The sequence below is a fragment of the Trichomycterus rosablanca genome, chromosome 24 (genome assembly GCF_030014385.1).
Source record: "Trichomycterus rosablanca isolate fTriRos1 chromosome 24, fTriRos1.hap1, whole genome shotgun sequence".
NCBI classification, from domain to species: domain Eukaryota; kingdom Metazoa; phylum Chordata; class Actinopteri; order Siluriformes; family Trichomycteridae; genus Trichomycterus; species Trichomycterus rosablanca.
In genome coordinates this window covers 7325131-7340286 of record NC_086011.1, presented here as the reverse complement: position 1 = coordinate 7340286, position 15156 = coordinate 7325131, and the positions used below count along the sequence as shown (strand labels likewise).

The following is a 15156-nucleotide window of genomic DNA, read 5'->3' as shown; positions in this document are numbered from 1 at the left end:
GCAAAAAACAAGTCATGTCGCAGGAAGGGTACAGACAATACCGTAAGGTGGTGCTTCTTCTTATATAAGCATGTCCTTTTTTTCCATCGTTATCACTGATCAGGTTTGTAAGGATATTTTCACTTTCGCACGTAAGGAAGAAAAAAATAAAAAGAAATAGAGTACGCAATGCCTCCTGGTGACTCTGCAGATGTCTCGGTCACAGGGTGTGCCGGGGTAAAGTGTGCTTGGTCGGTAAAGTGTGATTGTGGGCAGTCGTGTGTGTGTTATTTTTCTTCTTTATCTATGTAAGCAGACTCATGTCAACTTGACTGTCACTGTGAGGACGAATGGCAGCCAGACTAGTCCAGAAATGTGAAAACTTGGAGCTCCACCTACAAAGAGGAGAACAGGGAGTCAGAAACAAGTCAACATGTACAGTGGTCTCCATATTAAACAGTTTTATACAGCATTGTTGAGTTTCTGTGTTTTATATAAAGGATGGATAGATGGATGAATATATAGATTGGATGGGATGGATAGATATGTGGATGGATGGATATATGAATTGGATGGGATGGGATGAGATGGATGGATATATGAATGAGATGAGATGGATGGATGGATGGATGGATATATGGATGGGATGAGGTGAATGGATATATGTATTGGATGAGATGGATGGATGGATATAAATTGAATAGGATGGTTGGATATATGGATTGGATGATGGATATATGGATTGGATGGATGGATATATGGATTAAATGGATGGATGGATATATGGATTGGATGAGATGGATGGATGGATATAAATTGAATAGGATGGTTGGATATATGGATTGGATGGATGGATATATGGATTGGATGAGATGGATGGATGGATATAAATTGAATAGGATGGATGGATGGATGGATGGATGGATATATGGATTGGATGGATGGATGGATATATGGATTGGATGGATGGATATATGGATTAGATGGGATGGATAGATAAATGGATTAGATGGGCTGGATGGATAGATATATGGATTGGATGGATTGATATATGGATTGGATGGGATGGATGGATGGGTAGACCCAGCCGCTGTTTGCACCGCTGAGGTTCGAACCCAGATCTTGGCAGTGATGGACTAGTGTAATAGAACGTGCACCACCTGAGCGCCTTAGTATTAATGATGTGTGCTCCAAATCAAACATGTAGTTTAGTCCAGCAATGTAAAAAACATATACATAAAAATAAACAGTAATAACTAGTCTGGCCTTTGAAAACTGATATATTTTAAAGCTTCAGAACTACAGCAAATTGCAGTGAGTGTTGTCTTTATTAGAGATGATTCAGAACAGGAGTGGTCAGCCTGTTAAATTATTTAGGGGGAGCAATAACTTGTCTAGAAACTCCAAAACATCTGAAAAATTAAAGCTGTCTTTGGCCTTAGCTAAGGTCAGTGTTCATAACTCCACTGTGTGTGAAAAATACCAGGCAAAAATAGGACTCATGACAGGGTAAGAAGGAGGAAACCAATGCTAGTTTGGTGGTATGGGGGTGCTTGGTTACGTCATAACCGGAATGAAACAATAAATTCTACTCTCGGTCATTACATTTATAAGGAGAATATGAGGTTATCTGTCTGTAAGCTTAAGCTATTAAATAATTGGCTTTTGCAGCTTTTAGTTGCAGTCGCAGCTGTACAAGGTGATGCAGCCAGTTCAGGGAGAAATTACTTTTCTTACAGTGATAAATGGGAGTTTGATTACTTTGAACCACAAAGTAAGACATGCTACAAATACGAGCACTACAGAAAGATTTATTATTGTTGGATGTGAATCTGGACATTTGGTTCTGATTGTGTTATTAAACAGAATGAAAGTTATAGAAGGTGTACGATGAATAGCAATGTTGGCTAAATGTTGGATGAGGGCCAGTGATGGGTACCGAGTTTAACCAGCTAATGTCACATTTTCTCAGTCTGATCTTGATCTATAGGCAAAAGCATTGGGACACCATGAACATTTTAATTCATGTGTTTCAGCCACAATTACTAACAGGTGTAATAAATCAAATACAGTATATAAAGGAAATACACTGTCGAGCCACATTATTATGACCACCAGCTAATATCCAGAGGATCTGCCGTGTGCAGCACAGACAGCAGCTAGACGGGCTGGGAGTGACTCAATAAGGTCCTGGTAGGTTGGAGCCATGCTGACTGCAGTGCGTCCCACAGCTGCTGGAGGGTCCATGGACGAGGATCCATAGAGCGAACATGAGGATCGAGGTGGTCCCACAGATGCTTAACTGGGTTCAAGTCTGAAGAATTAGGGGGCCAGGGTAAGACTTGGAAGTCTTGCTCACGCTCTTCCAACCAATGTTGGACATTTGTAGCCATGTGACATGTCGCATTGTCTTGCTGGAAGATCCCATCCACCCCAGGGAAGACAATCAGCATGTATGGGTGTACGTGATCTGCAAGGATGGATTCATACCCAGATCGATTGAGAGTGCCTTCCACACCTTATATACCCACCAAGCCAGCTCACAAAACGTGGCTTCCTTCTTGAGCTACGCCCTGCAGTTGTTGAAAGTAGAAAGTGGTCATAAAATGTGACTTGACAGTGTAATATGCTTCTGAATTTGCAGCAATAGTTTAGGAAAAATCCTTTCCTGTTGCAGCACTGTGTCCCTGTGCCCAAAGCAACCTCTATAAAGACAAAGAAAAGCTTGGCTTGTACAGAGCCCTGACCTCAGCCCCCACTGAATAGCTTTGGAATGAACTGGAACACCAGTTGAGGCTTTCTTGGCCAACATCAGTGCCCAGTGATGTATCCCACAGGCATACTTTAAAGTCTTGTGAGAAGCCTTCTTAGATGAGTGACAAAGAATTGTTATTATAAATAAGAATAATAAAATGAATAATAATAAGAAAGCAATAATACAGAACTGTTGTTTTTCTGTGTTTATATGATGGATGGGTTGGATTGGATTGGAGGGATGGATGGATCGTTGGATTGGATGGGATTGGATTAATGGGATGGATGGATATATGGATTGGATGGGATTGGATGGATCGTTGAATGGATTAATGGATGGATGGATGGATGGTATGGATCGATGTTTGTTGGTTGGTTGGTTGGTTATCCTGGTCTGGGCACAAGACAGAAAAACTCTAGACAGGGTACAAATACATCACAGGGCTTTAGCCATAGCCAATCATGTCTGTGTGGACATGACCTCATCCCCCACTGAACAGCTTTGGAATGAACTGGAACATCAATTGAGGCTTTCTTGACCAACATCAGTGCCCAGCTACACAAATGCTGGCATCTGTTGACTGACTAGGCACAAATTCCCACAGACATACTTTAAAGTCTTGTGAGAAACCTTTTCAAATGAGTGACTAAGAAGTATTATTATAATTAAGAACAATAAAATGAATAATAATAAGAAAGCAACAATAATAGTAATAATAATAATAATTATAATAATAATGGGATGGTGATGACTCAGCAATTAAGGTACTGGACTGATAATCAGATGGTTGCTGGTTCAAGCCTGACCACTGCCAGGCTGCCACTGTTGGGCTCTTGAGCAAGGCTCTTAACCCTCAATTGCTTCGACTGTTTAAAAGCGTCTGCTAAATGCCAAACATGTAAATGTAATAATAATCGTAATTAGAAATAAATAATAAAGAAATCTTGGCAAAATTTAATACATACTCAGATTTTTGACCTCATGTGACCTTTTTTTTTCATCATATCATGCATTGCCTAGACTATTTGCGTGCCAAAATACCTTTTCTAATAAAAAGGTTAGCGTGCCGCATCAGATTGGTATAAAGCGACCTCCTGGGTCCTCGTTCTACAAGCGATTTGCCTTGCATACAAGGGTCGAGGGCGGCCCGTTCCTGTTCCTGCAGTCACGCACCTGCTTGCAGTTCATTTGCATATTCAAATTTATTTCCGTAGATAGGAGAACAGGGTGTGGAGAGGGTGAATGTGAATTACGAGTCGAGATCGAGACACAGAGAGATAAATAGGAAAGCAGAATGAGGCTGAATAAAAGGATTGCTTTTAGCACTTTCTTTTATTCCTATCTAATCTCTGAATTAAATCGTTCTTTTAAGAATTTGCAAATTAGCAACTGTAATCAATCAGTAGATCATGTTTGCTAAGGTCCCTCACAGGAAAGTGATGGTTTGTGGATTCAATCAGGATCTATTACCAAATCATCTTAGAGATCCTAAAGAGTTTTATTACAAACCCAATTCCATAAATGTTGGGACAGGAGGAAAGAGGGACAATGATTTGCAAACCCTTTTTGACCTGTATTCACTTGAAAACATTACAAACACAATGGGTCTGTCCGAAACCTAATGGTCTCTCCACACAGACGCATTTTACGTCATCCTACACGCTCCCGACAAGAAGCTTGTCTAAATTCTTAGATACCCTAAAATGCTGCCTACTGAGGTGCCTTAATTCTAAGCGATAATCTGACTGAATAACAAAGGAGCGTCTGATGCTTCCTTAGCGGTGAAGGCGTTCCCAGCATACAGTGCGGAACAACTTTTCTCACAAAAAACTACCAATATCCGGACGGTTGAGGAGCAACCAACAGAGTTCTCTTCAAATATAAATGAATTCTCAGTGATTTTTCATTTGTAATTGCAAATTCGGGCTTATCAGTGACAATCAATACACGGAGGGAGATGTTAGCTGGCATGCTAGCGGGGTTATTTGGTTTGAATAGCCTGAGGCTAACTGTGTTAAGTTCGATGTCTTATTAGAATCCTCTTTATTTAGGCAGCTGCCTAGGTAGGGAATGGGCAGCAAGGCAGCTCACTACGTTTTCAGACAGACTCAAGACAAATTCAGACAAATTCCAAAAGTAGACGGGACAGTTAGATGTTCACCGCCGTTAACGTGGGCTCAAACTGTACACTGTCACAGTTTAACATAATTACTTTTCCTTTTACCTATTAACCAACTGTAATCTTGGTGATTAAGGTGAGCCTGTAAGCCTACATAACACATTTCTACACTGTTTTGGTCCATTTGAGATGAGTTTAAGCCCAGAGAAGGCAGCAACGTTTCTGGATATTGTTTATTTTTGGCTTTCACGTTGCATAGTAGAGTTTTACTTAGCATTTAAAAACACAGCAACAAACTGTGTTGACTGATGAGGGGTTTCCAGGTTAATTAATATGGCCTTCTGAGCACAGATCTCTCTGTATTCTATGACTCATTTAATAATGTTTTGTACTGTAGATGGTGTAAATCTCTTAAATACTTGCAACCATAATTTAAGAAACATTAGATCTTTAGACTATTCACTCACTCAGTTTTGTTGGCAAAGTTTAGAACCTTGATGTGTTATTGCTAGGAAGTTACTGAGCCTTTTACTATCATTCTGTTATACATAATATATATATATATATATATATATATATATATATATACAGTATATACTGTATATATATTTTTTTGCATTTTCTCCCCTTTTTCTCCCGACTTTTTAGTGCGTCCAATTGCCCGATTGCGTCACGCTTTCTCTCCACTAATGAGGAGAACAAAGCTAACCCTGATCCGAGCTCTTTCCCCGCATCGGTGCAGGTGCCATCAATCAGCCAGAAGAGGTCATAGTGCATCAGTTACGAAGAGTCCATATCTGGCTTAATACCCCACCCCTACTGTATATGAACAACAGGCCAATCGTTGTTCATGTGGCCACTCGGCCCAGCTGGATGGCAGAGCTGAGATTCGATCTGTGTGTTTTTACCGCTGCGCCACCTGAGCGGCTCAAAAGAGGTGTTTTTGATCATTCCACAAACGTATAAGTATTTTGATTCCTTATCCCCAGGGGAGTTAGCATATATTTACATGATCAGGAATTAGCATAATGCATATTTAAAGAATTAGGAATTACCATATATGTACAAAATTCCATTTTTATTTACTTTCGTGTCACTACAGATCACAGCTTGTTTTTATTTACATTTTATCTACTGTCCAAACTTTTTTAACAGTGGGTGTACACACAATTTTTAAAACTATTTTAATGTGTTTAAGCACCGATGCAGCTCCTTAACCTGTGAATAATGACATTTTTAAACTAATGTTCCTTTCTCGATTTGGATATATATAGTTCCCTTATTCACTCTGGAGAAAACTAATCACATGTAGTCAAGCTTCAAACATATTCAATATGTGACCCCTCTCCGTTTCTCTTACAATTCAATCTGCATTCTAACTCGGGTTATTAACAAGCTCCCTCCAATATTGATTCGGTCTGTGTCAAGCGCCTCTCGCCAATGAAAAAACCACAAAAATATTACCAGTGCGAACAGTCCAATTTTGAATTTATATTCATTTATATTTGCTGGAGGGAGCATATGCTACAGAGACGCTTCACAGGTGGCTTTCTTGTCATTTCAAATATTCAGGAAAAAAAACCCTTGACGAACAGGAAAGGCAAAAAGAAAAAAGAAGATTTTTTTTTCTTCTTTCACAAACAGCCGGCACATGTCTAAGTCAACAGTCCCCAAAGATTCCCATACTTACTGCTTTGCTTCTGTGTGTTTTTCATCATGCTTGGGTTTTCTGTGGAAAAACGACACAAAAAAAAAACCAGAATGAGGTTGGGACAGAAAGTGAAAGGCTGAAATATAACAGCTGTCATGAATTGCTGTGTTAAGCAGGCAGTTACAGTGGCTTGCAAAAGTATTCATACCCCTTGAACTTTTCCATATTTTGTCACATTACAACCACAAACATAAATATATTTCACTGGAATTTAATGTGAAAGACCAACACAAAGTGGTATACAATTGTGAAGTGGAACGAAAGTTATACATGATTCAAAACATTTTTTACAAATAAAAAACTGAAAAGTGCGGTGTGCAAAAGTATCCAGCCCCCCTGAGTCAATACTTTGTGGAACCACCTTTTGCTGCAATTACAGCTGCAAGTCTTTTAGGGTATGTCTCCACCAGCTTTGCACATCTAGTGACTGACATTTTTGCCCATTCTTCTTTGCAAAACAGCTCAAGCTCACTCAGATTAGATGGAGAGCGTTTGTGAACAGCAGTTTTCAGATCTTGCCACAAATTCTCGATTGGGTTTAGGTCTGGACTTTGACTGGGCCATTCTAACACATGAATATGTTTTGTTTTAAACCATTCCATTGTAGCCCTGGCTTTATGTTTAGGGTCGTTGTCCTGCTGGAAGGTGAACCTCTGCCCCAGTCTCAAGTCTTTTGCAGATTCCAACAGGTTTTCTTCCAAGATTGCCCTGTATTTGGCTCCATCCATCTTCCCATCAACTTTGACCAACTTCCCTGTCCCTGCTGAAGAGAAGCAGCCCCAGTGCATGATGCTGCCACCACCATATTTGACAGTGGGGATGGTGTGTTCAGAGTGATGTGCAATGTTAATTCTCCGCCTCACATAGCGTTTTGCATTTAGGCCAAAAAGTTCAATTTTGGTCTCATCTGACCAAAGCACCTTGTTCCACATGTTTGCTGTGTCCCCAACATGGCTTCTGGCAAACTGCAAACGGGACTTTTTATGGTTTTCTTTTAACAATGGCTTTCTTCTTGCCACTCTTCCATAAAGACCACATTTGTGCAGTGCACGACTAATAGTTGTCCTGTGGACAGATTCCCCCACCTGAGCTGTGGATCTCTGCATTTCGTCCAGAGTCACCATGGGCCTCTTGGCTGCATCTCTGATCAGTGCTCTCCTTGTTCGGCCTGTAAGTTTAGGTGGACGGCCTTGTCTTGGTAGGTTTACAGTTGTGCCATATTCTTTCCATTTCCGGATAATGGATTGAACAGTGCTCCGTGAGATGTTCAAAGCTTGGGAAATCTTTTTATAGCCTAAGCCTGCTTTAAACTTCTCCACAACCTTATTCCTGACCTGTCTGGTGTGTTCTTTGGACTTCATAATGCTGTTTACTCCCCAATATTCTCTTAACCAACCTCTGAGGCCGTCACGGAGCAGCTGTATTTGTACTGAGATTAGATTACACACAGGTGGACTCTTTTTAGTCATTAGCAGTCATCAGGCAACTTCTGAATGCAATTGGTTGCACTCAGAGAAAAGGGGGCTGGATACTTTTGCACACCGCACTTTTCAGTTTTTTATTTGTAAAAAATGTTTTGAATCATGTATAACTTTCGTTCCACTTCACAATTGTATACCACTTTGTGTTGGTCTTTCACATTAAATTCCAGTGAAATATATTTGTTTGTGGTTGTAATGTGACAAAATATGGAAAAGTTCAAGGGGTATGAATACTTTTGCAAGCCACTGTATGTAAGTAACAGTTTTACATTGGAGTGTCGACAGATGTGTGGAAGCTCTTTACCAGCGGACAAAATTCAGCTCTACTTTATCTGCTGCAACTCTATGAATGCACTAATGACACCAAAATGCATGGTTTATGTAATATTAGATAGATATTTGAAGCTTAGACTTTTCACTTTCTGGTTTCCTTTCACATTCCGAAGACGTGAATTGGAGATATAGAATTGTTCATGACTGTGTTTGACATTAAACTTGAACTGATGAATCTTGTGTAATGAGGAACTACCTGTCCAGTCATAATTGCAACCAAAGTGTGTAAAACATGACATTTGTAGTGGATAGCGAAAAGTGTCTGGGTTCGATTCCCTGGCTGGTCGGCCAGCGTCCTTTCTGTCAGGAGTTTGCAAATTCTCTCTGAATCTGTGTGGTTTTCCTCTGGGTGCTCCGGTTTCCTTCACAACTGTTCATATATACAGTGTATCACAAAAGTGAGTACACCCCTCACATTTCTGCAAATATTTTATTATATCTTTTCATGGGACAACACTATAGAAATAAAACTTGGATATAACTTAGAGTAGTCAGTGTACAACTTGTATAGCAGTGTAGATTTACTGTCTTCTGAAAATAACTCAACACACAGCCATTAATGTCTAAATGGCTGGCAACATAAGTGAGTACACCCCACAGTGAACATGTCCAAATTGTGCCCAAAGTGTCAATATTTTGTGTGACCACCATTATTATCCAGCACTGCCTTAACCCTCCTGGGCATGGAATTCACCAGAGCTGCACAGGTTGCTACTGGAATCCTCTTCCACTCCTCCATGATGACATCATGGAGCTGGTGGATGTTAGACACCTTGAACTCCTCCACCTTCCACTTGAGGATGCGCCACAGGTGCTCAATTGGGTTTAGTCCATCACCTTTACCTTCAGCTTCCTCAGCAAGGCAGTTGTCATCTTGGAGGTTGTGTTTGGGGTCGTTATCCTGTTGGAAAACTGCCATGAGGCCCAGTTTTCGAAGGGAGGGGATCATGCTCTGTTTCAGAATGTCACAGTACATGTTGGAATTCATGTTTCCCTCAATGAACTGCAGCCCCCCAGTGCCAGCAACACTCATGCAGCCCAAGACCATGATGCTACCACCACCATGCTTGACTGTAGGCAAGATACAGTTGTCTTGGTACTTCTCACCAGGGCGCCGCCACACATGCTGGACACCATCTGAGCCAAACAAGTTTATCTTGGTCTCGTCAGACCACAGGGCATTCCAGTAATCCATGTTCTTGGACTGCTTGTCTTCAGCAAACTGTTTGCGGGCTTTCTTGTGCGTCAGCTTCCTTCTGGGATGATGACCATGCAGACCGAGTTGATGCAGTGTGCGGCGTATGGTCTGAGCACTGACAGGCTGACCTCCCACGTCTTCAACCTCTGCAGCAATGCTGGCAGCACTCATGTGTCTATTTTTTAAAGCCAACCTCTGGATATGACGCCGAACACGTGGACTCAACTTCTTTGGTCGACCCTGGCGAAGCCTGTTCCGAGTGGAACCTGTCCTGGAAAACCGCTGTATGACCTTGGCCACCATGCTGTAGCTCAGTTTCAGGGTGTTAGCAATCTTCTTATAGCCCAGGCCATCTTTGTGGAGAGCAACAATTCTATTTCTCACATCCTCAGAGAGTTCTTTGCCATGAGGTGCCATGTTGAATATCCAGTGGCCAGTATGAGATAATTGTACCCAAAACACCAAATTTAACAGCCCTGCTCCCCATTTACACCTGGGACCTTGACACATGACACCAGGGAGGGACAACGACACATTTGGGCACAATTTGGACATGTTCACTGTGGGGTGTACTCACTTATGTTGCCAGCTATTTAGACATTAATGGCTGTGTGTTGAGTTATTTTCAGAAGACAGTAAATCTACACTGCTATACAAGCTGTACACGGACTACTCTAAATTATATCCAAGTTTCATGTCTATAGTGTTGTCCCATGAAAAGATATAATGAAATATTTGCAGAAATGTGAGGGGTGTACTCACTTTTGTGATACACTGTATATATATATATTGTGTGTGTATATATAGAGCTAAGACTCAAACCGGGGTGTTTAGAATTTCGGCATTGGTGTGCTAGCGGAATATCCCGCTCCGACACCTGGGCGCCTACATATTTTTCCAGGTGTGTGTGTGTATCCTGTGATGGACTGACAACCTGTGTGGGGTGTTTCCTACCTTTCGCCCAATTAATTGGACCCATTACGGCACTGACATGGATGAAGAAGTGGTAAGATGGACAATGAATGAATGAATGCTTTTCCCAGCACTGTGTATTCATTGATTAATTCACTCAGTTCCTGTTGAGGGCCATCCCAGAGGAGTGGGGCAACAATATCAATATTAATGCACATGGTTTTGAAATGGGATGTCTCTGGTTAGGTATACAGTACTATTGGCCACATACATTTGTTATATTGCCTAGGGGAAGTGCGCTTCTTCAACCTGATGGATATTATCTGAATATGAAATATTAATATCAAATGAAAATACAAACACACACACACACAAAGACAGAGACAAAGACAGACAGACACACACAGACAGACAGACATACACTCACAGAAATACAGACACACGCAGGCACACAGACACACACGGCTTTATTGACAGACAGACACACAGACACAGACAGACACACTCACAGACATACAGACACACACACAGACACACAGCTTCATTGACACAGACACAGACACAACTTTATTGACAGGCATAGACACGGCACACAGAGACAGACACACACACAGACAGACACACACACAGGCAGACACAGACACAGCTTTATTGACAAACAGACATACACACAGACACACACACACACACACACACAGGCAGACACACACACACAGGCAGACACAGACACAGCTTTATTGACAAACAGACATACACACACAAACAGACACACACACACACACACACACAGGCAGACACACACAGTCACACACAGCTTTATTGACACACACACACACACGCACAGACACACAGCTGTACTGACAGACAGACACACACACAGAGACAGACACACAGTCGGACACACAGCTTTATTGATCCCGAAGTAAATTAAAGTGAGCAATTGATTTATGTGGCAGGACGATAACTGTTTCTTTTGATAAATCTTTCAAAGTTGTATCTAATTAGCTCAAATTTTTCATTATTTATTTATTATTTGATTTTTGTTCAGAATAAAAGCTTTAACATTTGTGCATTTTCAGATGGAAAATGTTAAGAAGTTCAAGTAGCTAAACTTCTCCTTTGTATCCTCACTAAGCTCTTGAAACACACACCAATGTTACCTGAATCATCAACATTATTTCTCGCCCGGCTCATTCTCCAGCAGACATTCATTACCCAAGCCTAAAGCTATGATCTCCTTTCTCCCCCGCTACTAATCTCAATTCTTTATTACAGGTGCCAGTGTTTAATGCCCAGAGAGCCGGATTGGCTCCGCCACACACCCTCTCGCAGACAGCCTACGTTCCCGGAGTTCAAAGTACGCCGCGGGGCTTGTCGAGCCGTTAAATGAACATTAATGCTCTTTTTGCCCCATCTGTCCCCGCAGACAACACCTTCCCCAAAGTGCCACTTTCCGCCAAATGGCTTCGCAGACGATTTGTAAATTTTTTGAAGATCCTAATGAGGAGATGGCGCTGAGGTGATTCGTCATGTGATGGACTGCCTGTCCGTTCATTACAGCTCAGAAAACAAAAGCTCTGTATAGAGAGACTTGTATCCGTGGCGGCTTTGGATGTGTCTTTAAATATAAATTAAATACTTTGTCTATGATATTTGAAGCACAGTGGGTAGCACTGTTGCCTCTCAGCAAGAAGGTCATGGGTTTGATTCCCAGGTGGAGCGGGGTTCTCCGTGTCCGCGTGGGTTTCCTCTGGGTGCTCCTATGTCCTCCCACAGTCCAAAGTCATGCAGTCTGGTTAATTGGAGATACTAAATAGCTCTTAGTGTTGTGTTAGGGTGTGAATGTGTTTGTGTGTCTGCCCCACGATGGACCAGCGCCCCGTCCATGGTGTTTTTGTCTGCCTTACGCCCATTGAGAGCTGGGATAGGCTCAAGCACCCCCCGTGTTTCAGCCACACCCATTGCTAACACATAAGGTATGCATACAGGGACCTGTGCACAGAGTGAGGTGACATGGGCAGTGATAGCCTAGCGGTTAAGGTGCTGGACTAGTAATCAAAAGGTCACTGGTTTAAGCCCCACCACTGCCACTGTTGCACCCTTAGACAGTATACTGCCACAGTACTGAGGTCCAAGAACTATATTTTGACATGTATGGTGCAAAGGAGTGTTATATCTGCAAATGCTGAGGGCAACTACACATTAATGCCCATTACTTTACAACAGGAAGTCCAATCTACATAGTTTATGAAATGACAGCCACACATCCTAGGTCAGGTAACCTAGAGCAGGGTTTTCAAAGCCAAATAAATGGGGTCGCAGAGAAAAATAATAATAATTCAATAAACCAATTTTAACAGCACAGAAACATGAAACAAACTTGTACGCAATCGCCCCCTTGTGGAGGCTTTATGTTACATCTTGTAAACCACAGTGGGACCAGATTGTTCAGAGCAAAACAGAGAGAATAAGATGCATTGTTTGTGTTGCCTGGGTCGCGTTTGGACATAACGTGGGTGGACCTAGAAGGACGCAGCATCATGTTATGGTGCTGTTTTTTAGTAGCTTTAGTAGTAATAAATAATACAGAACAGAAATATTTGATATAAAACTGACCCGAACCAATGCTAAATAATGGTGTCCCTTCATAAATATGCTTTACACCAGGGGTGCCCACACATTCGTGTCTTGAAATCTACTGTTCCAGTCGACAGCATTACAGGGCAAGCGACTGAAAAATCACTCTAGCCTTATTCTGATGATTTGCACTGAATGGTGTCAGCCAGGTTCATGTAGTCTGGACAGTAGCTGCTGATGCCAATTCTCAAGCAGCCTTCCAAGTGTTCATCAGTAATGGTGGACTGATACTTAGACGTAATTATTTTTATGTGGGAAAAGGCCGATTCACACAAGTAAGTTGATCCAAAAATGCTGTCAAATATGTGGCATATTTTCTTATGTTTGGATATTATGGATATTATGGATATCTCATAACATGAGATCTGAATATTCTCTGTCAGCTTCTTCCACGTATGAACGAAACAGCCGTCTTGCTGTGTCTGTGCCTGGTTGCGCACTCATCTTCACAAACAGTGTAGGTTACGAAAGGAAAAATGCAAAAATGGCGCAAACTGGCTACTGATGAATGAAAACTTTCTAGAATCGCAGTGCTTTAGGCAGGCTGATGCGTAGCTATGGTAACAAACCGACCGCAAATTAAAGAAACAGTGGCCGGCCACATTTTATGTCAATCACGTTTACCTGTTCGAATGAGGAGCGATCTACGAGCGTGCACTGTGCGATCGACGTATTGGGCACCCCTGCTTCACACCAACTAACTTGCTTGCTTAAGGCATTTTATATTTCCTTAATTAACACCAGTGCTTAAGAGAAGCCTAAAGTGGCCCAGTAGGACAGAACCACTACACATTATTTAGTTCTTAGAGCTCAGATGTGCTTTAAAAGCAAGTGCCAACTGGTGTAAAGGTGTGTTGGGTACACACTGACCGAAGACAATGAGGCGAGTGTGCGTGTCCGTGGAGCCCAGTGGGTTTTGGGCCGTGCAGCGGTACATGGAGCCGTTCAGTTCAGGCGGCACTCGCTCCAGCACCAGCTCCTTCCCATGCTTCTCCATGCTGCCGTCCAGCAGCCTCCCGCCGACCCGCGTCCAGGTGAACAGGGGCTCGGGAAACACCTCGTTCTGTGGGAGAAAGTGTATGTGATGTCAGACAAGAGGACATATTCAGACTTCCCTTTTAATTCCCTTTGAATTGATGTATTTCAGACACAACAACTGCTAACGGGCGTAATAAACTAATTATATAAAGGAAATGTATATGCCTCCACCTTTGCAGCAGCAGTTTAGGGAAGGCCATTTCATTTTCCAGCATGACTCTATAAAGACATAATAAAGCTTGATTTAATGACTCTCCAGTAGCCTGCACACTTGAGGCCTGAACTGGAACATCAATTGAGCCTTCTTTGTTCAGCCATACAAATACTTGTTTGACTTAAAGGGCACAAATTCCCACAGACATACCTTACGTCTTGTGAAATGCCTTCTCAGTAGAGTGGCGACTGTTATAGCTAAAAAGATCACATAGAAGTCACTCTATTTGAATACCATTTGGTTTTGAATGGGAAGTCCAATAAGCTCATGATCAGGTGTCCGAATACTTTTGGTTATACAGTGTAGATCACAGTAGGAAGGAATAAAAAAAAGCTGAGGCGTAATTGGGTTACGTAGCTAGACAATAACCGTGTTTGAGCTGTGCAAAGAGAATTATTTATTTAAAGAGCTAAGACTGACATACGCCCCCTCCGACACGTGTGCAGTAGTGTCTGCATCTTTTCACCTGCACGAGACGAGTTCATATGCAGATCAGCTTTCAGATCAACACGTTATCCCTCATCTCTGTACAGGCGCCATCTATCAGCCATCAGAGGTCCTAATTGCATCAGTTATGATGAATCTCTTCTGGCACCCTGCCATTGAAAAACAGCCAATCGTTGTCCATGTAGGTGCCCAGTCTGCCGGATGGGAGTCAAGTTTCAGGTTGATAAACTGGGCTCTACTGTACAAATCGGGCAATATTCAATTTCTGGGACCTTTTTGTTCCATATGGTTCAGTTGGACCCCTTGTTTACTCAGGAACCTTAAATTCATCC

General features: G+C 41.9%; 1 protein-coding gene across 1 annotated transcript; it reads right to left on the bottom strand.

Annotated features, from left to right (window-relative positions):
• Positions 1-288: 288 nt before the first annotated feature.
• Positions 289-14203, bottom strand: LOC134301636 (immunoglobulin superfamily member 21-like; the record flags this gene model as incomplete). The annotated part of the gene is made up of 3 exons (XM_062986440.1): positions 289-374; positions 6544-6582; positions 13996-14203. Coding segments are annotated over 3 exons (324 nt in total), but the record flags the coding sequence as incomplete, so codon positions are not given.
• Between the last annotated feature and the right edge of the window lie 953 nt (positions 14204-15156).